This window comes from Monodon monoceros, unplaced genomic scaffold, assembly GCF_005190385.1.
Source record: "Monodon monoceros isolate NGI ecotype Baffin Bay Population unplaced genomic scaffold, NGI_Narwhal_1 Super_Scaffold_19, whole genome shotgun sequence".
Classification (NCBI taxonomy): domain Eukaryota; kingdom Metazoa; phylum Chordata; class Mammalia; order Artiodactyla; family Monodontidae; genus Monodon; species Monodon monoceros.
The window spans coordinates 11,036,497-11,063,021 of NW_021703775.1; the positions used below are offsets into that span (position 1 = coordinate 11,036,497).

Here is a 26,525-nt window from a genome sequence, read left to right on the forward strand (position 1 = left end):
CTTATATATACTACCAAATGTAAAATAGATAGCTAGTGGGAGGCAGCCACATAGCACAGGGAGATCAGCTCAGTGCTTTGTGACCACCTAGAGGGGTGGGATAGGGAGGGTGGGAGGGAGGGAGATGCAAGAGGGAAGAGATATGGGGACATATGTATATGTATAACTGATTCACTTTGTTATAAAGCAGAAACTGACACACCATTGTAAAGCAATTATACTCTAATAAAGATGTTTAAAAAATAAATAAAATATATGCTGTTGTTATTTTGCTTAATAAAGATGATGTAAAGATAAATAAATAAATAACACATAAAAGCATTTGTTCTTTTTTTTTTTTTTGCGGTACGCGGGCCTCTCACTGTTGTGGCCTCTCCCATTGCGGAGCACAGGCTCCGGACGCGCAGGCTCAACGGCCATGGCTCACGGGCCCAGCCGCTCTGCGGTATGTGGGATCTTCCCGGACCGGGGCACGAACCCGTGTCCCCTGCATCGGCAGGCAGACTCCCAACCACTGCGCCACCAGGGAAGCCCACATTTGTTCTTTAATAATGTAAAATCCCTGTTGAGTCCATTACCAGCAATCAAATGTGTGATACTTAGCACTAAGGCACACAATGTTTGCTGACCGATTTAGGTTTTAATGGCTTAAATTAGAGGTATATATAGCATCATCAATTGAAGTTGGAAGATGAAAACTCTGGATTAAAAAGCCATTTAGAGTAGATAGTATTTTATATAAAATATCTTCAATCTGCTAGTGTCACCTACTGGTGAGGATTGGCTAGTGTTCTAGAAACAGTTTTATTTCCTAGTGCTCTTGAATTTTAATGGTTGCATAACAAGGGGTCTGTATGAAGCATTAGTAAACAATAAAACTTTGACACAATAGAAAAATATTTATATGATATACAAGTTTCTTGTGAAAAGCAACTGTTAGAAATTCAATCTAGCTAGTTACTTTGTAGAATGTTCCTCAATTTGCGTTTATCGGAGGTTTCCCCATGATTCAATTCAGGTGATGCATTTTTGGCAGGAATACCGCAGAAGTGATGCTGCTTCTTTTCATGGCATCATTTGTCCCACTCTTTGTGATATTAACTTTGATCATTAAGGTGGTGTCTGCCAGGTTCCTCTACTATAAAATTACTATTTTCCCCTTTGTAATTAATATAGTTTGTGGCAGATACTTCCTCAACAAACTTTTACTAATTTTAGAATCCAATTGATGATTCTTTCTGAGTCATGTGTAAGTATGACAGTTACCAAATGATGATTTTCTAACTCCATCATTCATTCTATATTTCCTTGTTGGTCTCCTACTTGTAAGGAAGAGGTTTTCTTTCTCTCCTATTTATTTATTTAATCATTTATGTATTATCATTATTTATTACTGATAATAGACATCTCAATAGGTGTGAGGTGATAATCTCATTGTGATTTTTTAAAATTTTGATTTATTTATTTATTTTTGATTGTGTTGGGTCTTCATTGCTACGCACGGGCTTTCTCTAGTTGTGTTGTGCGGGCTTCTCATTGCGGTGGCTTCTCTGGTTGCAGAGCATGGGCTCTAGGCGCACAGGCTTCAGTAGTTGTGGCACACTGGCTCAGTAGTTGTGGCTCGTGGGCTCTAGAGCGCAAGTTCAGTAGTTGTGGTGCACAGGCTTAGTTGCTCCGCGGCATGTGGGATCTTCCTGGACCAGGGCTCAAACCTGTGTCCCCTGTATTGGCAGGCGGATTCTTAACCACAGTGCCACCAGGGAAGCCCCTCATTGTGGTTTTAACTTTCATTTCCCTGATGATTAGTTATGTTCAGCATTTTTCATGTGCCCATTGGCTATCTGTGTGTCTTCTTTGGAGAAATGTCTATTCTGGTGTTTTTCCCATTTTTTAAATTGGGCTATTTGTTGTTGGTTTTTTTGCTATTGAGTTGTATGAGTTCTTGTATATTTTGGATATTAACTCCTTATTGGATGTGTGGTTTGCAAGTAGTTTCATTCTATAGGTTGCTTTTCATTTTGTTGATGGTTTCCTTTCCTGTGCAGAAGCTTTTAGTGTGATGTAGTCCCACTATTTATTTTTGCTTTTGGTCCCAAATCCAAAAAATCGTTGCCAAGACTAATGTAAAGGAACTTAGCTCCTCCATTTTCATCTAGGAGTTTTATGGTTTCAGCTTTATGACCAAGTCTTTAATCCATTTAGCATTGATTTTTGTGTATGGTGTAAGATAGGATCCATTCTTTTGCATATAGATATCCAGTTTTCCCAGTACCACTTATTGAAGAGACTGTCCTTTCCCCATTGTGTATTCTTGGAGACTTTGTAGAAAATTAATTGACCATTATGCAATGGTTTATTTCCAGGGTCTCTATTCTGTTCCATTGATCTATGTGTCTGTTTTATGCCAATAGCATACTGTTTTTTTGGGGGGGGAGGTTGTTTTTTTTTTACTGTAGCTTTGTAATATAGTTTTAAAATTTTTTATTGGAGTATAGTTGAGTTACAATGTTGTATTAGTTTCAGGCGTACAGCAAAGTGATTCAGTTATACATATACATATATTCATTCTTTTTCAGATTCTTTTCTCATATAGGTTATCACACACTAGTGAGTAGAGTTCCCTGTACTATACAGTAGGTCCTCGTTGGTTATCTATCTTATATATAGTAGTGTGTGTATGTTAATCCCGAGCTCCTGATTTATCCCTCTCCCCACATTTCCCCTTTGGTAACCATAAGTTTGTTTTCAATATCTGTATGTCTTTTTCTGTTTTGTAAATAACTATATTTGTATGTGATATAGTTTAAAATCAGGAAGTGTGGTGTCTCCAGCTTTGTTCTTCTTTCTCAAGATTGCATTGGCTATTTGAGGGTCTCTTGTGTTTCCATACAAATTTTAGGATTTTTCTGTTTCTGTGAAAAAATGGAATTTTGATAGGGATTGCACTGAAACTGTAGATCACTTTTGGGGGAATGGGCACTTTAACAATAATAATTCTTCCAATTCAGAAAACTTTTTCAATCATTTCTCTGTCATCAAGGGCTTTGTAGTTAATAGATGTTGTTTATCTACTTTCATTGACATCAAGCAAAGTTGCAAAAGTGCTTCTCCCTCAGTTCACACCCAGGGCTGCATGGAAGATCCTATTTATGACCAGCTGATAGAGAGGTTAAAAGCCTGAGCTTGGTACATAGATGGATCAGCTCCATATGTAGGGGCAAGTTGAAAAAGGATAGCAGCTGCACTCTAGTCTTGCTCAGGGGTGGCCTTGAAAGACAAAGGTGAGGAAGAAATCCTTCCAGTGTCCCCAGGGTGGGGCACAGGGACAGAGCTTTAGGCAATGCTTCTGTTTATTCACTTTTTGTGGAAAGGGAAGTTGTCTGAAGTTTAAACATACATGAATTTATGGGCAGTGGTTAATGGCTTAGCCAGCTGGTCAGGAATCTGGGAGGAGAAAGATCAGAAGATTTGGGACAAGGATATCTGGGATAGAGGGATGTGAGTGGATCAACGGAAAAGGACACAAAGTGTCCTTTGTAAATAGTATTGTACTAACAGAAGCACCTACAGTGGAAGAGGCATTAAATGGAGATGTGATGGTAGCCACCACCATTGCATCTTTTAAAGGTAGCACTAATTTCTGCCGTTCCCCCCAGGAGACAATATGGTTTGGCCAGCAGGGAAGATTCAGAGGCTTCTACCTGGGCTTCCCCATTAAGACAGCTCTTATTCTAGACACCAAGGACCAGTGTAAGGTCATTTCAGCTACTCATTATGTATATTCCAATTATACAATCTGGAACCAGGACAATTACCACCATGTGGGTCTGTGGACCCAGTGGCTCCAACTATGGGCCCAGATTCTATATATTACCTGGCCCCTTATGCCTCTCATTCTAATAGGGAGCCAATACCAACTCAGACTGTGTGTCCAACACTCCTTGAATTGTTTGGGTATCCCTCTTTCCCCAATGTACAGTTACCTAAATAAATTACCCCTTTGTGAAGCCATGTAGTCCTGGATCTCCTAACTTTTCTCCTCTTCCAGATGGTCCACACCTCATTTGTTCCAGCCAGATACCTTGGTTCCAGCCTCAACTCCTCTCCTTCCTAAGCTCCAATATCTAATCAATCACCAAGGTCTTTTAATTTAAAATCTCCATCTCCCACATTTCTGGAATCCATCCAAATCTCTATTCTAATGGAAGCTTCTGTGGTTGAGGCCACCATTTCTGAATTACTGTAATTTATTCTTAACTGGTCATACAAAGTATTGAAATATTCTTAACTGATCATCTCATTGCCCTCCTTAACACAGTTTTCATATGACTGAGATTAACCAAAATAATCTGGTCACTTCATCCGCCTTGCTTAAAAACCATCATTGTCCCTCTGATGTCTTAGACTAAAGTGTTTAGGAGGACCTGGATGTTCTGCTACTGTTTAAATATTCGCAGTCTTGCCACTGTCCATCTCACACCAATAACTAGTCATCTGGTAGGTCTTCCTGTTCCTCCAGGCCTTGGCGTAGTCTATTATTTCCACCCACATAGAAATGATCACAACTGCTTGCTGGGAAAGGCACGTATGGAATGCACGTTTGCAGTCTTTATTACACATTAGGCTCTCAATAATTAGTCTAAATAAGTGACTAAGATGACTGATAAGGCCAGATCCTCTTGACTATAAATCGATCCTATTTTACGTTAATGACAATGTTAAACTAGGACTGTATTCTCCCTCTGGACATTATTTACATTTACATTTAATAATAAACTACTGTAGTTCTCTTTGACAGCAAGACATTTACTCAGGTTTCACAGTCAAAAATGCCTGGCGAAGTACACAGTTAAGGCAGACCCAAGCTCTGCCCCTCTGAGCTTTAAGTAACCAGGCAACTTTGTTCTAAAAATCTTTAACCATCCTACCGACATTATACTCACAATACTACGCCTTGGGTTCAACGGACCGGACCTCAAAGCACTTTCCAGGCACTTACCGTGAATTTAGAGAACAATTTATTTCCCCTGAGCTGAGGGGGTTGGGGGACAAATGCAGAGGATTCAAGAAACTGAAATACACAGAGAAAAACCTTAGCTAGTAGCTCCATCCTATATTTCCCACTAAGCATTCGACCAGAGCCATGCAAATTCTGGGACCTCAGCTTCCCGCCTCGGGCTGAAGCCGCTTCCAGCGTGGACCTGATTTAGAGCCCCGTCTCCCCTCCGGCCCCGCCTCCTCCCCCCGGCCTGACTCTGAGCCCCGCCCATCTCCTCCACGCCCTCCCGGCCCCGCCTCCTCTCCCGGCTCCCCTCCCTGCCTGGCCCCGCCTTTATGCTCGGACCCCTCCCTCTAGCCCGCCCCCTTTCCTTTCCACTCTCTGGCCCCACCTCTAGCTCCACGTCCCGGCCGGCCCTGAGCCCCTCCTCCATGCCCCAGCCACACTTCCCGGACCCGAACCCGGCCGGGGCGGAGCTGCACCTGGTGCGGGCCTGGGGCGTGGCGGGCGCCACGGAGCGCCAGGTGCGGCTTCCGCGTCAAGATGGCCGCCGCCAGCTGGGCCGGGGTCTGGCTCTCATCCCGCGGCCGCCTTCCCGCCAGGCGCCCGCTGCTGCGAGTTGCCCTCTGCCTCCTGTGCTGGGGCCCGGCGGCTGTGGGCGCCGTTCCCGAGCTCGGGCTCTGGGCAGCGACGATCAATGACGTAAGTGGAGTGTCGGGACCCAGGCGAGGTGCTGCCCGGGCCCGCGGGTCCTCCCCGCGCTCTCTGGGCTCCAGGAGCCGGTCTCAGGCTTGTTGATCTGGCCGGGCCTGCCCCGGGTCCCCTGATACTTTCTCTGGGCTCTTTGTCTGCTCGGCGCGGGGAGCGCCCCCTCCTCCGGCCCGACTTGGGCTGTGGGGAGGATCAGTCAAGCTTGTGTGCTGGGGGATTGCTATCCCTTCTGAACCCTGTTCATGAGGATCACCATTCCCGAAGTCCTGGCCCCTCGCTCTGCTCCGACCTGCTCTGGCTAGATCAGGTCCTCGTTTATTCAGACCTGAGCCCTGAACCCCTCGGCACTCCTAGCGGCATCTTTGGATTTGACCTCTCCTCGTGCCCGGGTGCAGCCACAGGGCCGCACCCGTGTGGCCACAGGGTGGACTTTCCAGGGCTTCAGTTGCCGCATAAATTTAGAAAGAGCTTGTGCCTTTTTTTTTTCTTTCTTTCTTTAAATGAGAAGGGAACATGCAATAGTCACCCCACCCCTCTTTCCCTCTTCTTGGGTTCCTGACATCACAGCTCCGGGAGCGTGTGTGGGCGGGGGGCGGGGGCAGGATGTGTAATTAAGGGATGTTTGCAAGGCTAGTGTGGAGGCATGAGTGCGTGGAAACGCTTCCTTTCCAGGGCAGGCCATTTGAGAACTTGACATCCAGTAGTTACACGAGATGATGTGGGAGGAATGCAGAGGTAGAATTTTGGAAAGGTTTGCTGAAGAGAGACAGGAAATCGAAGAGGCCTTATCTCCTGCTTTTCTAGATTCAGAGGTTTCATCCAGCTCCGTTTGAGATGAGTATTTTCCACATGTATGGAAACGATGTCCCAATTCTAAAGGCAAAACTTATATTTTGATTTCCTCAACCGGAAAGAGAAAGTACCAGAGGCTACAGATTCTTCCTATAACACAAAAGCTGCATGAAGGAAGGAGAGTACATATCTTTCTGAATCTTTAAGACCCAGTGCAACCATTTTTTCCAGGATTCTTCTGGGTTGGCGCCCTATTTTGTGCGCCAGTGATAGAGCCTGCGTATCTTCATCATTAAATTTCTCTGAACAGTAAAAAGCAAAACTCAGACAACCACACTTACCGTTTGATGCTGCTTCTGTAGTGAGTAGGCAGTAGCATAAACTAAGTCCGAATAAGTTGGAAGTGAATCGGCTGCATACAGACTGCTTGACCATATCTGTAGAGATCTTTGCCAAGTATACTTTGGATGGTGAGATTCCAAAGGCCATGGGGAGAGAATGACTTTGCTTCCTGCGTGAGGAAGAAAAAATTACCTTTGGGTCCCACGTAATCTTTAGTCCTGTGTGATTCAGAACAGTAGCAATCCATAAAGCTCTTTGCAAAGAGTAGGCTGATTTTTTTTTTTTTCCCCATTTCAAGTTGTCAAAACTTGTTCTTCAGAACAGGAAAGGAAAGTGGAGTTTTCTTTCATTTGTTCTGCAAATCTATCAAGAAATGGTTCTTTTTTAAAAATTTTTTTAATAATATATTCATTTATTTGGTTGTGCTGGGTCTTAGTTGCAGCATGTGGGATCTTTAGTTGCGGCATGAGACTCTTAGTTGTGGCATGAGGGATCTAGTTCCCTGACCAGGTGTCTGGTTTAGGGCAAGTGAGTGTGGACTGTCTATTGGACATCCAGTGGACATGACCTTTAGGTAATTGGGTATATGGATGTGCAGCTCAGAGGAGGGGTCTGGGCCCGGGGTTTTATTGATGTTGAAACTGTTGAGGAGGGAGAAGAGGTTATCAAGAAAGAGCTGCTTGTCCTGTCAGTGTTTTTCTTTAATTCCTAACCACATGTTCGTTTATTGTAATCCCTTCTCACAGGATTTTTTTTCTTGGTGAGGGCAGACATTAAATAACTAGTGTAAGATTTCATTTTGGTTGTGGTACAGGTTGTGAGGAATGGGTCTTACAGACCATGGAAGGGAGGGCCTGGCTTGGTGTGGGCCCCAGGGGAAGACACCCTGAGGAAGGGGATATTTGAACTGGGCTTTCAGGGGTAAGAAGGAAATAGCTAGATAAAGAGAGCGACAGGGAGGGGATTTCAAGTAAGTTTCAAGTTGACTACTAAGGTCCTGAGGGCAGGAAGGAGTATCATGTTTTTGAGGACCTGCGGGAAAGGTGCAAGAGAGGTGGGCGGGGCCCTGTGAGCGGCAGTGAGATTTGGTCTCTTATAAAGAGACAGCGGTAAACCGTAACTCAGGGAGAGGGTCAGTTGTTTTATCAGAAGTGCGTTGATGTTGATACCGCGAGAGCAGCTGCAGATGCACAGACAGGTTCTCTGTCTGAACAGCAGTCATCGTACAGTGGCAGCCGCACTCACCCGCCGTGTGGTGCTGGCCCCAGGAGCCTTCTGGAGCCTCGCATCCACTGCAGGGAGTAGATTACATGAGACAAAGTTCTAAGCCAGTGAGTGATGTGATCAGATTTATGGTTTTTTTTTTTTTTGTGGTACGCGGGCCTCTCACTGTTGTGGCCTCTCCCGTTGCGGAGCACAGGCTCCGGACGCGCAGGCTCAGCGGCCATGGCTCACGGGCCCAGCCGCTCCGCGGCATGTGGGATCTTCCCGGACCCGGGCACGAACCCGTGTCCCCTGCATCGGCAGGCGGACTCTCAACCGCTGCGCCACCAGGGAAGCCCAGATTTATGTTTTTAATGCCTTTTTTTTTTTTTTTTTTTGGCCAGGCCACGGGGCATGTGGGATCTTAGTTCCCCGTCCAGGGATTGAACCTGTGCTCCCTGCAGTGGAAGCACGGAGTCTTAACCGCTGGACTGCCAGGGAAGTCCCAGATTTACGTTTTCAAAGAATAATCACTCCAGGCATAGGAGTTAAAGGATTAGAACTATGTATTTTCCAGGATAAAACTATACTCTTAAACAGTAGAGAGAAATTTTTTTAACAAGAGCTCTCTGTATTTCTTTGTTTTTCATTATAGAAATCAGGACCTTTGATATTTAGGAAAACTATGTTTAACTCTACTGAGATCAAGTTTTCTGGTAAGTATAATAAACTAATATAACAGTAAAATAACAATAAATTATAAATGAGCAACATGTAGTATCAACTCATGCATTAATTTAACATAAACTAACATAACACATTGTAATATTATATATTTTAAACTAGGCAAATGTTTTTAAGTGATCCTAACATTTTAAGGGTTTCTTTTGTTCCAGTCGGGTCATAGTTATTTTCAAGAATGAATTTTTCTGATCCTGTCTCAGAAAATGTAATGTGAATCATTCTTTATCATTCTTTAAAAATTATAGTTAAAACCTAGTAAAGAAGTCTTCAGCAAAAAAGTATTTGACCTCCGAAATTTGACTCTGAATCCCTTTTAAAATTCAGTAAATTCTTTTTATGGTTGTATGAAATGCCATGATTGTGAGGAAACCTTCGTGTTTCTGAAAATTTTCTAAATATACACATGATCACAGTATGAAATAAAAATTATTAGACACTAACAATTAGGATTTTAGAGCCTATGAAAGTGAAAATATTTGTTAGGGACTGTGTTGTCTGTGTAAATACTGGTGTGTCATGACTACCAAGTCATAGATCTTGAGGTTTGCAGTATTTTTAATGAGTTTACATTGGATCATATTTACTGTGCACTAACCCCTCTAGGTGTTTCCAGTAACTTGACTAGGTCAGTTGGTTGCCAGAGTTAAAGCTTGGGGTAAGGGGTAGTTTTTTTGTTGGGTAGAGCAAATTGGCTTCGTGGGACCCACAGCCGTGGCCCTTTTATCTCTCACACCATGCTCTGAACATTTGTTGGAGAGTTCTGCCGTGTGTGGTCTTTGCTGACGGAAGTAGGCCAGTCATCAGCTAGAAAGCAAAGGCGGTTCAAAGCAGCTTCGTGATATAGATCATCAGTGGTGATAAGAGCTTGGTAAGAGGAAATTGAAGCCCAAGGTGGGTGAGGAAAAAATTTTGGCCTCTCAGTGCTTTAATAAATTCATGTCTCACTGTCTAGACAAGATTTAAAACACTGGTGCAGACAAAAAAATTACATGGGGGAATAAAAAGTTATAGGGACCACTGAAACACAGAATTTGAATTTTTTTTAAATCAATATGTAATGTCCGAGATCAGCCTAAAAGTAGACCACAATTTAGTATTAACATATCTAAAGAAAGAAAAATGAGGCAGCAGAAGGGAGTTAGGAACAAAAACGTAAAAAAAAAAAAATGAGGGTTTAGTCAGGTAGAAGCTGGCAGTGTCCCAGCACTGATGGGAGAGAGGTCTTTCTGTAACTATGACCGTAGCTCTAACATTGTGGCTGGCGGGGGTGGATGAAGTGCCCACCTGAGCCTCCTTGTTCTGCTGCCATATTCACCAAGGAGCCTTCTCATCATCTATAGTTACTGTTTAAGTGAGTAATTGGGCGTTAAGTTTTACACACCTACATCCTTGGTGTGAAAGGTGAAACTGAGTCTCTGAGTTCTCACAGAGCCAAATTTTACTTTATTATTATTATTTAAAAAAAATATTTGTTAGGAATGACTTTTTTAATTAATTAATTTATTTATTTATGGCTGCATTGGGTCTTCGTTGCTGCGCACGGGCTTTCTCTAGTTGTGGCGAGCGAGGGCTACTCTTCATCGCGGTGCGCGGGCTTCTCGTCATGGTGGCTTCTCTTGTTGCGGAGCACGGGCTCTAGGTGTGCGGGCTTCAGTAATTGTGGCGCATGGGCTCAGTAGTTGTGGCGTGCGGGCTCTAGAGCGCAGGCTCTGTAGTTGTGGCGCATGGGCTTAGTTGCTCCACGGCATGTGGGATCTTCCCAGACCAGGGCTCGGAACTGTGTCCCCTGCATTGGCAGGCGGGTTCTTAACCACTGCGCCACCAGGGAAGTCCCAGAGCCAAATTTTAGTGCCTACAAAGTTAAGCATTGGTCCCTTGGGTATGTGTCCGTGCTGTTTGGTGGATCAGATGCCTTGCTTTCCCTAAGGAAAGCTAAGGTGACCCCTCTTAGCTACTCCATTCAAGATGCCATCATGTGGAGCCACTGGTGAAAATCTCTCAGTGTAATTCACCATATTAACAGAATAAAAGAAATACATCATATAATCGTCTCAATATATACAAAAAAGCATTTGAAAAAAACCAGCACCTATCCATGATGGAAACTCTCAGAAAACTAGAAATAGAAGGAAATGTCCTCAACCTGATAAAGGGCATCTATGATAAATCTATAACTTAACATTATACTGGCAAGTCTCCCCAGATTGACCAATAAATTCAATTAATCCCAATCAAAATCCAAGCAGACTTATGTAGAAACTGGCTAGCTGTTTCTGAAACTTATATGCAAATACAGAGGACCTAGAATAGCCAAAACAATTTTAAAAAAGAACAAAGTGGGAGGGCTTTTACTCTCTGATTTCAGAACTGAACATGAAGCTACGGTAATCCTAACACTGTGGAACTGCGATAGACACATAGAACAGTGCACATCGTTGTCGAATTGACTGATTCATGTCATGATTATGACTCAACTTTTCCCACTTTGTATATCTAGTATTTTTGTTTGGATAGTGGATATCGTGAATTTTACATTCTTGAGTACTAGAATGTTGTATTGCGTGAACAACTTTGTTCTGGCAGACAGTTACGTTTCTTTGGGGTCAGTTCGATCCTTTGCAATTTTGTTTTTAATTTCTTTTAGGAGGGATCAGGGGTAGCCTTTACTCTAGAACTAACTTAGCACCACTTCTAAGGTGTGACTCTTCTGCGTCTCTCCCAGACACGGGGTGTGTTTACTGAGGCCTTTCCTCTCTGGCTGGTTCCCATCCCCATGTGAACTCAGAATTTTTCAGCTTGTCCCTGTGCACGGGCAGGCTGTTATGCAGCCAGAGACCAAGGATCTGTATGCAGATTTCATTGACCCTTTCTCTGTGTAGTTCCCACCTCTTGGGTACTCTGCCCCAGAAACTCTACCAGCCTCAGCCTTGGTTAACCGTAATAATTTAATTTAAGGAATTTATCTGTCTCATTTTGCAGTGACTTTTTGGAGAAATTAGGTAATACTTTACTCGTGGTTTCCTTAAAGTTGTCTATTTTATTTATTTATTTTTTTAAGGAGCATTTATTTATTTATTTTTGGCTGCGTTGGGCCTTCGTTTCTGCACGCGGGCTTTCTCTAGTTGTGGCGAGCAGGGGCTACTCTTTGTTGCCGTGTGCTACCTTCTCATTGCGGTGGCTTCCCTTGTTGTGGAGCACAGGCTCTAGGCGCGCGGGCTTCAGTAGTTGTGGCACATGGGCTCAGTAGTTGTGGTGCACGGGCTTAGTTGCTCCACGGCATTTGGGATCTTCCCGGACCAGGGCTCGAACCCATGTCCCCTGCCTTGGCAGTCAGAGTCTTAACCACTGCGCCACAGGGAAGTCCAAAGTAGTCTATTTTAAATTGCATTCTTGAAACCTTAAGTTTATGTTAGAGTATATATATTATTGTTGTAAAATGAGACTTTCTTTCTCTAAACAGTTAAGTCATTCAGGTGCTCTGGGCCTGTGAAGTTTACCATAGTGTGGCTTTTGGAACATCATACCTGTCACAATGAATATTCTAAGCTGGAAGTAAGTAAAACACAAATTTTAAATGTGTCTAAAGCTATGAAGGAAAAGATAGGAGTTTTAAGATTTATTAGCTTGTCAAGTGAGGAGGCCAGGAATAGAGAAGTGCCACAGATTTGGGGACTTAGGCAATAAATGCATTAATTATATCAAAGTATATGCTTTCTGAGAATACAGATCTTTTAGTTTCCTTGTATCTTATGAAAAATGTTAGTAAATATTTAAATCAGAGTTGTGGAAACCATTGATAAGGGGACTGTGGGTCACGCACAAATGAAAACCAACTCAATTTAAAGAAGAAATGTAAAAGTGTCACTTCGTTCAAAAAATTAGTAATAGGGAACCTAGAACTTCAGTGAGTGTGAGTAGATTTAGTGAGTATAAGTAGACCTCAGAAAGAGGTGAGGAGGGAAAAGGAGGGGGAGAGTGTGAGAGGAGGAAAAAGAGACCGGGTTAGGTCAGTGTGTATTTCCTACGAACAAAGATATTCCCTTAGATTACACAGTACAGAGATCAGATTTACGAAATTTAACAGTGATACAATGCTAATTGATATAATAGCTAATAAACCATGTTCAAACTTTGCCAGTGTCCCAACAACATCCTTTTTAGCAGCTTTTTTCTTTTCTTTTCTTTTCTTTTTCTGGTACAGGATCCAATCCAGGATCACCTTGTATTTCTGCAGGGTTTTTTTTTGGGGGGGTGGAGGTGTTGAGGGTGGTTCATGACATGACATTGATATCTTTGAGGTGTACAAGCCATTTATTTTTACAAAATGTCCCTCAATTTGAATATTTCTCACGTTTCCTCGTGATTAAATTCAGGTTATATTTTTGGCAGGCATACCAGAAAGTATACTGTTTTGTCCCATTTTTGGTGATGTTAACTTTGATCAGTTAAGGAAGTTTCTGCCAGGTTTCTCCACTGTAAAGCTACTACTTTTCTCCTTGTTGTTAACAATAATTTGTGAAGAAATACTTTTGTATTTATGTGCAAATATCCTGTTTCTTCATCATTCCTTGTTTTAACATTCTTTGATTCTTGCCTGAATCAAAGCACAGTTACCACTGTGATGATTGCTAAACAATGATTTTCTAATTCCATGTTTTCTTCTACATTTATTAGCATTCGACTATGAGGTTGCACTCTTTTCCCCTCTCTTATCCGTCTGTCAGTCAATCAGTTATCAATATGGACTCATTGATTTTAACTTTGTTGGGTGGGTTATAATCTATTACTGTTTTTATGTATTTTGCTCAAATTGTCTCATATTTGGCCAATGGAAGCCTCTTAACCTTTTCTTCATGCCTGGGAGTTGCCATTAGGAGCGCGGTTTTATTCATCCATCTAGGAGCCTCATTGTTAGTTGATGTGTAAATGAGTGTTCCCCCTGCACTCAGTTGGGTTTGCCATCTTTGCTTTATGTTACTAAGTGTTTGGTTTATCTTTCCTTATAATTAAATGCTGCTTTCTTTCTCTGTAAAATCTTTTATACCTGGAGTAAAATGGAAGTAGCCCCAGGACAAAGTATTTTGTATTTCTCTGTGAACCATTTCCTTGTGGTAACATCTTAATCACTTTTATTACTGTAAGAGAATGCTTATATTATGTATTACTGTATCTGAGCATATCAGAAAGGCTAAAATGTTATGATTACCTCAATTGTACTGAAAATTATATTCAAAACTTTTTCTTTTTGGTATTTTGTTCTATTGCATGTTTCAAGTGTTCCAAGCTGAATAACTTTTTGGTATTATTTAGATATTAAGTGGAAATAAATTATGACATAGAATCTTACTTTGCATAGGAGCTGTCACAAAAACATGAACTTAGTGTCAGTGAAGACTTTTGTGGTCATTATTTCAAGAACAGCGAATGTTGGACAACAAAAAAAGAAAACTTAGATTGCAACAGTGATTTACAGGTATTTGCCTCATTGAATGTGAGTACCTGTCTTGCGATGTTGAAATAGAATTTACGTTTCTCCCAGTGAATGCAAGTATCAACTTCTGTTTTATCAGTATTTTGATAAAGGAAGGTACTTAAGTTGTCAGTTATTAGGTTTAGTTCTTCTGTGTGTGTGGCAGTACATAATAAGTGGAACCATTGTTCCATTTCTTTGTGCCTTTTGCAGCAGCATCCTTGAAAGAGGATCCTTTTATCATCCTTTCATGATTTGCTGTCATTCCATCCCTCGTCTCTCTTCTGCCCACCCCAGTCAGGGCTTTGCCCCCATCATCCCATCAGAACAGCTCTAGTCAAGGTCACCAGTGACCTCCATGTCATTAGATCCCTAGGTCTATTACTCCTACTGAAGGTCTGTCAGTGTACTTGACTTACCAGCATTTAACACACTTGAACACTCTCCTTTGTGCACTTTCTCCTCCTAGCCTAGAAGACTAGATTCTAAAATGTTAACAGCGATCATCTCTGGGTGGTGAGGCTGTGGGTCGTTTTAACTGATTTTTTGTCCTGTAAATTCTGAAATGAAAATGTCTTTAATAAAAACGTTAAAGGGTTGTTTTAAAACTTTGTGTCAAGGTATAATAAATATACATAAACTTACAGCAAAGTTTGCATATCAGCAGCGTAGGGTTTGATGAATTTTCACAACCTGAACCCACCCGTGTGAATCCCGATCAAGATCAGGGCTTTTGAGCACCTCGAGCTCCCTTTGAGTTCCTACTACCCTCCCTGCCAACGGTAACCACTACCCTGATTAAGGAAGTAATTTTTCAAAAGTAGGATTTTGTTACGCATGTTTGGGATACAGTGAGATTTGTCCTCTGGTGTTCAGCTTTAATCTTTACTTTTTTCATAACACATTTTTTTCTTAATTGTTGAAACTATTTTTCCTTATGGAAATGCAACATTATAAAATGAAATTATTTTATTTTATTTTTCCAGAATAAAGAACTAATAACAAATACCGGAAATGTTACAAACCAGGAAGGGTCAGCGGTAAGTCATTTTATTTGCCTTTAAATCAAATACATACAAGTTAGAGTAAGACTGAGCAGAATCTGTTGATGGACAGATACTCAGAGAGTGATCTAAAGTAGGGTTAGTAGAGTTAGGAAAGAAAAAAGAAGCATTATTTAAAACAGTATATTTCCTTACATATGTCTGTGTGAATTTTGTACATGCTTGGTTCTGTCTTTGTTTAAAAATCTCTTTAAAGGTGTGATTTAACAGTAACTTCTATGTAGTCTTTCTTTATTTTAAAAAATAAAACTCCACTGCCAAATACCTGAGACAGCACGGCAGTGGGCGGAGCTGTATCGTCATTAAGGAAGTAAAGAAATAGATAGAAACCATGATGTAGCACGAGGGGGAGGGGAAATTTGGAATTTGGGGAAATTACTCAAAGTCAGAAGACTAAGAGGTTGAGAGGATTACAAGGAGTTGAGTGTAGGGACTGAAAGTGGATTTAGAAGAGCTTGATGTTTGCCTTTAGACTGGGACTCTTCTGCTTTCATACTGTTTTCTCCAAACATCTTACAGAGTAGTCTGGTAGTGGAAGGGCATTCACTCTGCAGTGGCTGGACCAACTCTTTGCTTTACAGAAACTGTCACAGGTGGAGGAGTAGGAAATGAGAGGGAAGGATAGGAAATACTCAGGAAGGAGGAGTGTGAAAAGTTTGGTCCGGCTACGTGAGGGCACTGCAGGGTTCACAGGCAGTCCCAGTGGGCTCAGTTTCAGGCCTCAGTGGGACTGCTAGCAACAGAGTGCCTTAAGGAATTTAAATACTTTAGCCTATACACCGAATCTGAGTCATTTCCAGCAATGTTATCTGACATCTTTCTCCCCCAGTTCAATTAAAAAGGACACACATTTAAAAACTGGATGCTTGGGACTTCCCTGGTGGTCCAGTGGTTAAGACTCCACGCTTCCAATGCAGGCGGTGCGGGCTCAATCCCTGGTCAGGAAACTAAGATTCCGCATGCCACAGGGCGTGGCCAAAAAGTATAAATAAATAAATAAATGCTTGATTATACTAGGATATTAGAAAAACTGTTTGAAAGGTAGTATTAAATAAAACATAGAATGGTAACATTGGGGGGAAAACCTGTAGAATTATAAAAAGTAGAAAACATTGGCAAGTGGAAAAGGCTTTTTTCCTCTTCCATCCCTTTGGGTCTGGGAGGATGGTGGTAAAAAAAAACACAAATGGAGGAAATCCTTCCACTACCCACTGTCCTTCCACAGCCCACCATTCCTTTTATCTGTGTTTTGTTTTTTTTTTAAAGTAACCCAATTCAATTCTTAAAAGTTGTTTTAAAATGTGGTGGACAATCATTTAGCTATATCTTATATAGCAGTTAAAAAAAATAACATGAAGGATTTTTTTTCTGTTTCAGGATGTTGTAGCCAAAACACAGAGAGATGGGTTTCATATCTTTATTGTTTCTATTAAAACAGAAAAAACAGATGCAAGCTGGAATTTGAATGGTATAGTTAAACAGTATGCATGTTTTATTGTCTGCTTTTACTGTATTCTGTATTTTTGTCATTAACCCAAATCTACATTCTCTGTTAAAACACATTATTCAAAAATGATTTTCTGTTAATCACAAAAATGAATAATCTGTTTATTTGGGGTACTTAGAACTTTATGCTTATCTTAACTCTAATATATATTTTTTTTAACGGAATGGAAATTTTAAATTAATTTAAGATAAATTTTGGGAGTTCCCTGGTGGTCCAGTGGTCGGGACTCTGTGCTTCGGCTGCTGAGGGCCAGGGTTCAATCCCTGGTCGGGGAACTAGGATCCCACAAGCCGCACAGCGTGGCCAAGAAAAAAATAAATAAAAGGGTGAATTAAAAAAAAAAGATAAATTTAAAAAGTTTTAAACTTGATAGAGGATACAAAATTCTCCATCCTTCCAGATTAAAAAAAATTTTTGTAACATGTAGAAATGGGTAGGTGACACCTTAATCGTACTTGAAGTGGATTATATCCTGTTACTTGAAAATGGCCATCATCAGGGGTTCAAAATTTTTGTTCTTTAAAAAGTTTAAGAAAAGGAATCTGTTTGTAGCCTAGGAGTAGAAGTAGCATGTCTGGCAACTGTGGCTTCTGTGGTCTGTGAGCTCCCCTGCCTGCTCATAAGGTAGATGCTCTTTGCCTCGTGAAACCGTAGCTCCTGGTGCCCAGTGTGAGAGCAGGCTCACACTAAGTGGTTTTCAAGGGAGCGAATGCTTCCATGGGTCCTGGAATTGCTTTAGCGGTCATTTTCTGGACTGGGTATCTGCTGGGCTGACAGTAGCCAAGCAGCATGTGAGGATCCTGGGGATTTGCAAACTGCTCTGATTCACCCACTGGGGCACAGAAGTGAAGCCAGGCTCTGTCTCTGAGGGGCACCCAGTCCAGAGAGGAGGGAGAAAGCAGTGAGGTGAGTCAGGCATGGCCGCAGAGGAGGCCCAGAGCTGGTCTTCCGCGGGGAAGCTGGTGGGGGGGCTGCTCTGGAGAGTGTGAAGCAGGCCTTCCTCCCGGAGGTACTGTAACGGGCCCAGACCGTGCCACACAGGGAGCAGGGGCGTTGCTGCCATCCTGCTCCCCAGCCTGTGCGCCCTGCCTTTCCAGGTGTGGCGTCTTTTCCTCTGACGCCAGCAGGCAGCTTTAAGCTTCTGCTGGTTAGTAACTGGCGCAGTTGCTAAGCCTTGCAAGTCTTGCGCTGTATACGGCACTCTGTTCGTTATTGCTCTCGGACAACAACCCAAACTAGATTCTGGAGTTCAGTAAATTTTTTTAATTTTTTAAATTAATCAATTAATTAATTTGGCTGTGCTGGGCTGCCGCGTGCGGGATCTTCGTTGCACCGTGTGGGATCTTTAGTTGCAGCGTGTGGGATCTTACTTGCAGCATGTGGGATCCAGTTCCCTGACCAGGGATGGAACCCAGGCCCCCTGCATTGGGGGCTTGGAGTCGTAACTGCTGGACCACCAGGGAAGTCTCTGGAGTTCAGAATTTATCCAAGGTACATTAAGAAAGACAAAGTTCTCAGCTAGGTCAGGGACTCAGCCAGGGCCAATCTCAGACCAGGACTGCTTTGCTGTCTGCATAAGATCTGACTTGGCTCACACTTTACAAGAGCATGTATACAAATACGTAAAGATATCTTTATACAGTTACGTAATCAAAGGTTAAAATTCAGCATTTGTTAACTTGGTTTGTATTCTTGGGAGTCTTAAAATGAGCTTACGTTGAAAAACTTAAGGAAAACTGGTTGTTAATTTTAATGCCTTAATTTCTTTATCCCCACCCTGCCTTCACAGTCTCTCTCTCTATGATGGGGCCTCATGGATATATCTCTGCATCAGATTGGCCTCTGATGATTGTGAGTATCTCTCATCATTTCTTCCTTTTTTAAAAATGAGTTTTGTATCCCAGTTGGAACATTTAAACATTTTAAGAGCTCAGTGGTGGTAATTCCTCAGTAGCTAACACTTTGACATACCCTCTATTTCTGGTTCCATGGTGACTGGAAAATAAAGGATTGCAAACTTGAATGTAGAAATGTCAATTTTCAAATGACCAAAAGGCTTAACTGACTAAAATTGCTTCTCCTCCCACAGTTCTACATGGTGATGTGTATCGTTTATATCTTATATGGCATACTCTGGCTGATGTGGTCTGCCTGCTATTGGAAAGATATACTAAGAATCCAGTTCTGGATTGCAGCTGTTATTTTCCTGGGAATGCTTGAAAAAGCAGTTTTTTATGCTGAATACCAAAACATCAACAGCACTGGGTTATCAAGTAAGTGGCGACTGTGTCCATGAATATGGTGTGACCCAAGAGTCACCTAGCATTTGTGAGCAGAGCTGTGGGGACTCCCCCCCGCCCCACCTTCATACAGTGGTTTGGGAACAACCATATAGGTGAAGAGGAGGGAAGCCAAGAAGAGAATATCAGAGTAGGACTCTGATCTAGGCTAACATGTGTGTTGTCTTCATTTTCTGTTTTCTTCTTGCTGGCTTTCCCTTACTTCCCTCCTGGGGAAAAGAAAATTCCTGTTCCCTAAGGTTCAGCTACCCGTGACTGGCTTTAAACAACACGAAGTTCTGGACTGGGGACATCGGGTGCTGCCAATCCTTTTAACATATTTCTCTGTATTTTTCCCCATCCTCTCTCTTCTCCTTTCCCCTCCAAAGAAGAAAAGAAAATTTGGCCACAGGGAGTAAAATTAGTAGTGCCAGGATGGATGGTGACTGCACCCTTTTTGCAAAGAACTTCATGTGACCGTGGGAGACACCATCCCAGCTTACACAGTAGAATGTGGCAAGCAGGCAGGACATATAGTGGGGCATCCTCAGATGGGTGCCCCAGACTTCTAGAAGATAGAGTTCAAAAGGACCAGAGAAGTAAAGGTACAATTCATTCCATCGCTGAACCTTCAAAAGGGAGATAGCTCAGAAGGATAGAAAGCCCTCAGGAATGTGCTTCTGAGTGGTCAGTTACAAATGATCGTGGTACAGGTTTTCAAAGGGTGTAGTTGTGTCTGCTCTTTATTTTAAAATACTCTGGGAAAAAAAGAGGGTGAGTTGGAAAATAGATGAGACAAATTTAGCATAATGTTGATAATTATGGAAGCTGAGTGATGGGTACGTGGGAGTTCATTATATCGCTTTCTCTGTGTTGAAGAATGTTTGTAATTTCCCAAAATAAAAAGATTAAAAAGACATGTACAAGACAATAAAGTAAACACAAACATCCAGGGAGGCATGTTAGAGGTATTATTACCCTATAAGAAGTTTTAGTGACGTGCGTGCATGTGTATGTGTGTGTGCCTGCCCTAAACCAGATAAGGAAGGAAGGATAGAGCTGCTGCATATGACTGGGGGTTAAAGCATTCTTGAATGTCAGAGAAGGCGGGTCAGCTCCTTTGCTGCCAGTGATGGGGGTCTCTGTCTAGAAGAGGGTGGCGTGAACTTGGGTGAAGGGCAGCAAAAGCCCGAGATCCATGGAGAGAAGGAAAGACCATCTATCTTCCTCAGGGCCTTCAGGCCCTCTGAGATGACACCAGAAGGCCCTTGGAAGAGAAACGCCAGACTGCTGTCCTTGTCTTTGAGGAGTCCTGTGGAAAGGAGAGGCGCCAGACGAGGCCTGGGCTGATGTTGTTCCTGATTTTCCCAATCGTAAATTCTGTAACCCAGGCTCTCTTGCTTGGCATTGGTCCTGGAAGGATAGACTTCAGAAAAATCAAGCAATGATGATTTAGTGATTGTTAGGACCCAGCAAGGATACATTAAGAATAGGTCATGTCAGTTGACCTCTTTGTTTTTTGCTTCTAGATTGGCAGTTAGGCAAATGTAATAAATTTAGTATATCTGCACTTCTTCAAGGTATTGGGCAAGGTCTCTTGTGGTTTCTTCTAGAGAAGGCAGAGAAACATGAACTGAAAACAAGAATATTAGGTGGATTCACAACTCGTTTCTGAATGGCTTTCTCCTCTCCATCTTTACCGCCAGCACTCTCAACATCTCTTGGCTAAATTCTGGAATAGACTCCTGAGTGGTTTCCTCACCTACAGTCTATTCCTCTCCAAGCCATTAAGTAGAGCAATCTTGATAAAATAAAGCTGTCTACTTTATTCCAAGGGTCAGCAAGCTTTTCCTGCAAAGTCTACACAGTAAATATTTTTGGCTTTGCGAGCCATGTAGTCTGTGTTGCAACTTCTCAACTACTGCCATTGGAGCATGAAAGCTGCCACAGACAACAAATGGGCATGGCTGTGTTCCAATAAAACTTTATTTACAAAACAGATGTAGGGCCAGATTTGGCCTATGGGCTGTAGTTTACTAGTTCCTTTTTCACTCCCTTGTTTACTATCATTGACTTCCCACTGCCCTCAGCAACAAGCCCTGACTCATGGCCTAGCCTAAAACTGAGGTGATTGGGCCCTGCCTCTGCCCCAGCCTCTTTTCTTGACCTCCCTCGTTACACGCCCTGCTGCAGACATGGCGAACTTTCACTTCTTGCAGCATATTTGGCTTTGTCTCTTTTTCCCTCCATGCCTTTGCATGTGCCATTTCCTTTGCTTTCCCCTTTCCCTCCTCCAAACGGTTAACTCCTACTCAGCCTTCAAACCCTGGTGTAGATGTCACTTCCTATGAGAAGATTTTCCTGCCCCGTGTGGATTAGGTCGCTTTCATCACAATCCTGGGAGATACAGCGTTACCTCCAGCACTTGCTGAATTCTGTCCATTTACTTGTCCCGACCAGAGTACAGGCTTCACGAGGGCAGGGAACGTGGTGTGTCTTTTACTGTGATAGCCACACGGTAGGAGCGTGAATGAGGGCAACCTGGAGAAAAGAGAGCTCTTGAGGGCGTTATGGTTTTCAGATATTTACAGGACAGGAAAGGGCTACAATCCTTTGTAGCCTCAAGGGGAAGAATAAGAACAGAGGGGAGCTCGGGGAGACAGATTTCCAGTGGACGTGAGAAAGCTGTGCCCAGTAGAGCCGATAAGAATCCCCTTCATTGAGGTTTCAAACGTCACTTGGATCAGATGACCTTTAAATTAAACGTGGCAAATTAGTCTGAGGTCAGGACGTAACTGTACACAGTACACATTTAGACTCTTGGCGGCAGGCGTCCAGATGGACCCAGAGCGAATGATTTTCCTTCGTCCCCCTCAGCCCAGGGTTTACTGATCTTTGCGGAGTTGATATCTGCGATTAAGAGGACGCTGGCTCGCCTCCTGGTGATCATTGTGAGCTTGGGATACGGCATTGTGAAGTAAGTACCGGGGCCCAGAAAAGACACCGTGTCCCCATCCTGTGATCCATCCATCTCCGCTATGACCCCTGTGAAACCCAACACCTCTCAGTGTCGTACCACAAATCCCAGAGGGAAATACCTGCAAGGACGTGTTTTTAAAAGATTTCCATGCACTGGCTATTTTATTCTTTTCTCAAAGATCCTGAAGTTGAATTCCAGTAACTTCATAGTTAGATGAATAATCAACTATAAGGATTATGGAAAATTTTAAATGATTCTCGAAGTTCAGACCATTTTCTGTTTCCTAGACAACATAGTTAGGGGTCATGTTTGTGTATGAGCTATTGTAAGAGAGAGCGCTCTCATTAAACACCAGGTTCATCAGAATTTCTGGCTGAAACCTGGCAGTCGCCTGAGGACCCGCTTTCGGGACCCTCTCAAGCAGATCTTTTCTCCCTCTTACCTTTGAGTCCCTGGGCATGAACATGGAAGAGCCTGTTGCCTAAGACCCTCTGATTCCCAGAAACTCAAGCCCTCACACTGGACCACAGCTGCATCTTCGGGTTGCAGGCCTTGTCAGCTGCCAGGTTTCCCCTCATCCCTCACCGCTCTGAGCACTTGCTCTGTTGTCTTTCTCCTCAGCACTTCACTGTCAGGATTCCCTGTGATTTGAGTATCCGTGTGAGGATCCTTTAAGAAACCTGACCTCACCCCCTCACCTCTGCCACTCTTACCTGTCACTTCCCCTCAACTACTGAGTCCCCTGGCCGTTTTCTAGACTTGATTATTATCTATTTATTATTGTGTATAACTGCACCCTCTCCATGGTGGCACATTGAAGCAATCTACTCTTCAGCCTCCCCCGTTACCTGTTTACTTTCTCTAATATGTCAGCTGTAGGCACTCTTGGTCCCTGGTGGGGCCTCCGGCCTATTGATCTCACCGCCTTCCACGGTCCGGCAGGGCACTGATGACCCCTGCCACCCCTGAGGCCCTCCGCCTTTCCCTTTGTCGGCCTCCCTCGATAAATCCAGCTCTCCATCTGCGCAGGCTCAGCCGGGGCTGCAGCGTCAGCCTGAGGAGAGCACCCCGCCCCACTGCCTGGCAGTTCACTCCATGACCCTGAACCTGAAGGGCGCCCTCAGTGCTGCTGGCACTTCTTGATCCCCGTGCCATTTGTGTTCGGACTCTCCGCTCTTCGGAAGACCATTTACCCCTTCTGTCTCCTCGCACCTCCCTACCCTCGTCCATCGTAGCTGATCTTGGCTCTTCTCTCACCGAGGAATTAGAAGCCATCAGAAGGGACTTGCGGCCGTCAGGTCTGTGTCATCCTCCCCACCTCTGGACCACACGCAGCCTGTTCTGCTCCTGTACGGCGTAGACCATCCCTGTGTGTGGTTAAGCCCCGCCCTGCCCTGGTGCCCTGGGTCCTGTTACCTCCTCTGTCAAAGAAGCTGTTCCAGCAGTCTGTCCTGTTTTCTCTGATAGCGTCAATTTCCCTCTCCGGTGGGCCATTCCCATCAGCACACTGTTACTTCTGTCATCTTCAGAAGCAAACCCTCCCTTGAACCCAGTTGGCCCTCTCCTCTGCTTCTCCTTCATTGCTTTTCCCCTGGGTGCAGCAGCATTTTTCAGATCTGTTGTCTGTACTTGGCCGCTTCCACTTCCCTCGTTTTCTGTCCTTGTGAGGTTTGGCCCCATTCCTCCACTGAGACTGCGCCTGTCAAGGTCACCTTGACCTCTCCTTGCCGAATCGCAGGGCCCCCGCTCAGCCCCCGTGCAGGTGCCTGGTCGTGGAGCCTCCTTCAGGGTCTCCTGTGCTGGAGCCCCCTCTTCTTCCCGAGCTCCAGCGTTGGGGGGCCCTGGGCTCAGGCCCCAGACCTCTTCTCTAGTGACCGGCATCCCCGAGGCTTTCTCATCCAGTTCCGTGGCTCTGACTGATGAACGTGTCCAGAATGAGCCCATCCCGCCCCTCCACAGCCACCACCCTGGTCCAGGCCACCATCTTCTCCTGCCGAGACTACACTCCAGTAGCCTCCAAACTGGTTTCCCCACTTCTGCCCTGGTCTCCTGTCAGTCTTTTCAAACACAGCAGCAGCCAAGATGATTCTCTTAAGACGTAACTCCAATTTCATTACTTTTCTGCTCATTTCACTCAATGAAACCCAAATTCCATCTTGTGGCTTCTCCGATGGCTGACCTCATCTCCTGCCACTCTCCCTCCAAACACTCTGCTCCCTCCTGCTGCTTTTCTTGCTCTCACTGTTCCTTAAACCCAGCAGACACTTGTCTCACAGTGCAGGAAAGGCCTCTGCTTGTCAGCTTCCCCCCCGGATCCCAGGCGTGGTTTGCTCCCTCACTTCCTTTAGTTCTCTGCCTCACCATCACCCCCCAGGGAGGATGGCCCTTTGGGACCCTAATCAGTGCCCATCCTCCATCACTCTAGTCCCTCATGCCTTTTGATGTGTTTCTTAGCATTTATTGTCTCTTCCCCCCACTTGTGTGTGACTTCCCTGTATTGTGTCCTGCTGTATCCCAAGGCCCCGGTGGGCTGGGCGGCACACAGCGTGCACTCAGTAAGCGTGCACTAATGCACGCACGTGTGCTTCTGAGCTCCGGACTGGTGCAATTACCAAGACTGTAGCGAGGAAACCTTCTTTTCGTTTGTTTTGCTTTCTTTTGTTTTTTGGCCTTAGTACAGTATATAGAACACAAAACCCTGTGGGTCCCAGTGGCAACTCACAGTTGTAGTCATGAGCATCGGGTGCCAGGGTGCAGAGGGTGGTGGCTGAGAAGGGATAGAAGATTGAGCTGGTGGGTGAGGGCTCAGCCCTTTTTGACTGAATCCCTTCGCTGTCAACTTGTGTTCAACCCTTACAAAGCGGTAACAGCTCTGGCTGTTGCAGGGTTCCAGTAAGCTGGCTATAGTGAACCAGAATTTAGATGAACTAGGTTAGATAAATTGTCTGAAATATGAGCTATGGGTATTAGTTCAGTTTTTACTTAGATTTGTTTTAAAATGACTATCATAAGTATTTTTTTTTCAAAACCAGTTTTTTCTTCTAATTACTCTGAAAAGAGGGTTTTTGAGTTAAAACGTATTCACAATAAATTCTGACTTGCAAGTGTCATGAAATTTCAGTTATTTTTTTTTTTTTTTTTGGCCACGCTGTGCGGCCTGAGGGACCTTAGTTCCCCGACCAGGGATTGAACTTGGGCCCACGGCAGTGAAAGCGCCGCGTCCTAACCATTGGACCACCAGGGAATTCTCGAAATTTCAGTTCTATTTTCAAATGACTAATCGCAAAAATCATCGTCTTTGCACGTTCTCAACTCATTTATACTTTCAAAGAATCAAAAGTGTTATTTTAATGCTTTTCAATCCGAAGAATGAAAGCTGAAGTCTTTCCGGACTGTCGTTTGGGAGTATTGAGAGGGGAAGGCAGTGGGATTCGATCTCCTGACATGCTGCTATTTCTCTGCCCAAGTCATAGAATCAGTGGATTATCGCTGACAAGACACATCTCAGAACACTTTACAATCTCTGTTAGTGAAAGAATTAAATGATTATTTCTGCCAGTGGCACTTAGAAGTTGGCACTTTCTTCCTAGGTTTCATCACTCTTCTCGTCCATTCTATAGACATAGTACCTGGGTTATGTTAATCATGTTGCTTGGATTTCAGCAGCAAGATCCTCTGGCCTCAAAATTGTTGCTTCATAGGCATCAGTACAGCTTCAAGTCCTAGAGAAGGAGGCCAGATTTCCCTGAGCCTGTTTCTGCCTTCTTCCCAGGAAACAATGCTGTTTCCCAAAACAGAGTACCTCCGAGGCGGGAAGGGACTGACGTGATTGGATAGTGACGTCCCTGGTGTTGGAAATGGGGCCAGTTACTGTAGTCGGATACATTTTACTTACCTTGCTTCTTCTTTCTCTTTTTTCTGTTTGCTCCTCCTTGTACCAGGCCTCGTCTAGGAACAGTCATGCACCGGGTCATCGGACTGGGGATCCTTTACTTTGTCTTTGCGGCTACTGAAGGCGTGATAAGAGTCATTGGGGTAAAAACTACATCATTCCACTTGCACTTTTTTTTGTCGTTGCTGTGAAATACGATTTTACTTTCTATCTCCTGAGATGAATTTTTAAAGATAGGAAATTTGTGATAAAGGCCCAATTTGAGTTTATTTTCCCCCCCGTGGACTCTTTCCCTTTTTTAATACGTCCTGAAAGTATAAGGCTAAACAGAGCACTTTTTTAAATGATGTGGTTATGAAGGCACCACCTGACGTCATCCTATGAATTAGCTCCATCTCAAAAATGTTCGTGGTTGCTCTTCACGAAGAACATTCATCTTTGTCATTATGTAGTCTGAACACATTCATTTCTCCCTTAACCCTTGGCTTAAACGTGTAAGTGAAGAACAGTTAATTTTACCTTTTGTGCATACAGATATTATG

At 43.6% G+C, this 26,525-nt stretch overlaps 1 protein-coding gene across 4 annotated transcripts in view; it reads left to right on the top strand.

Moving 5' to 3' along the window:
* Positions 1-5,453: 5,453 nt before the first annotated feature.
* The window catches only part of TMEM87B (transmembrane protein 87B), a 51,534-nt gene continuing 30,462 nt past the window's right edge, over positions 5,454-26,525 (top strand). For all 4 annotated transcript variants that reach the window (XR_003794897.1, XM_029231892.1, XM_029231890.1 and 1 more), the window contains exons 1-10: positions 5,454-5,701; positions 8,703-8,763; positions 12,252-12,343; positions 14,148-14,264; positions 15,248-15,301; positions 16,703-16,793; positions 18,622-18,683; positions 18,922-19,105; positions 21,989-22,088; positions 26,033-26,126. Coding sequence is in view for 3 of the 4 variants with exons in the window: in XM_029231892.1 (XP_029087725.1) it covers positions 5,543-5,701; positions 8,703-8,763; positions 12,252-12,343; positions 14,148-14,264; positions 15,248-15,301; positions 16,703-16,793; positions 18,622-18,683; positions 18,922-19,105; positions 21,989-22,088; positions 26,033-26,126 (1,014 nt within the window). In the remaining variant the exon portion in view is untranslated. The remainder of the gene's footprint in view (positions 5,702-8,702; positions 8,764-12,251; positions 12,344-14,147; positions 14,265-15,247; positions 15,302-16,702; positions 16,794-18,621; positions 18,684-18,921; positions 19,106-21,988; positions 22,089-26,032; positions 26,127-26,525) is intronic.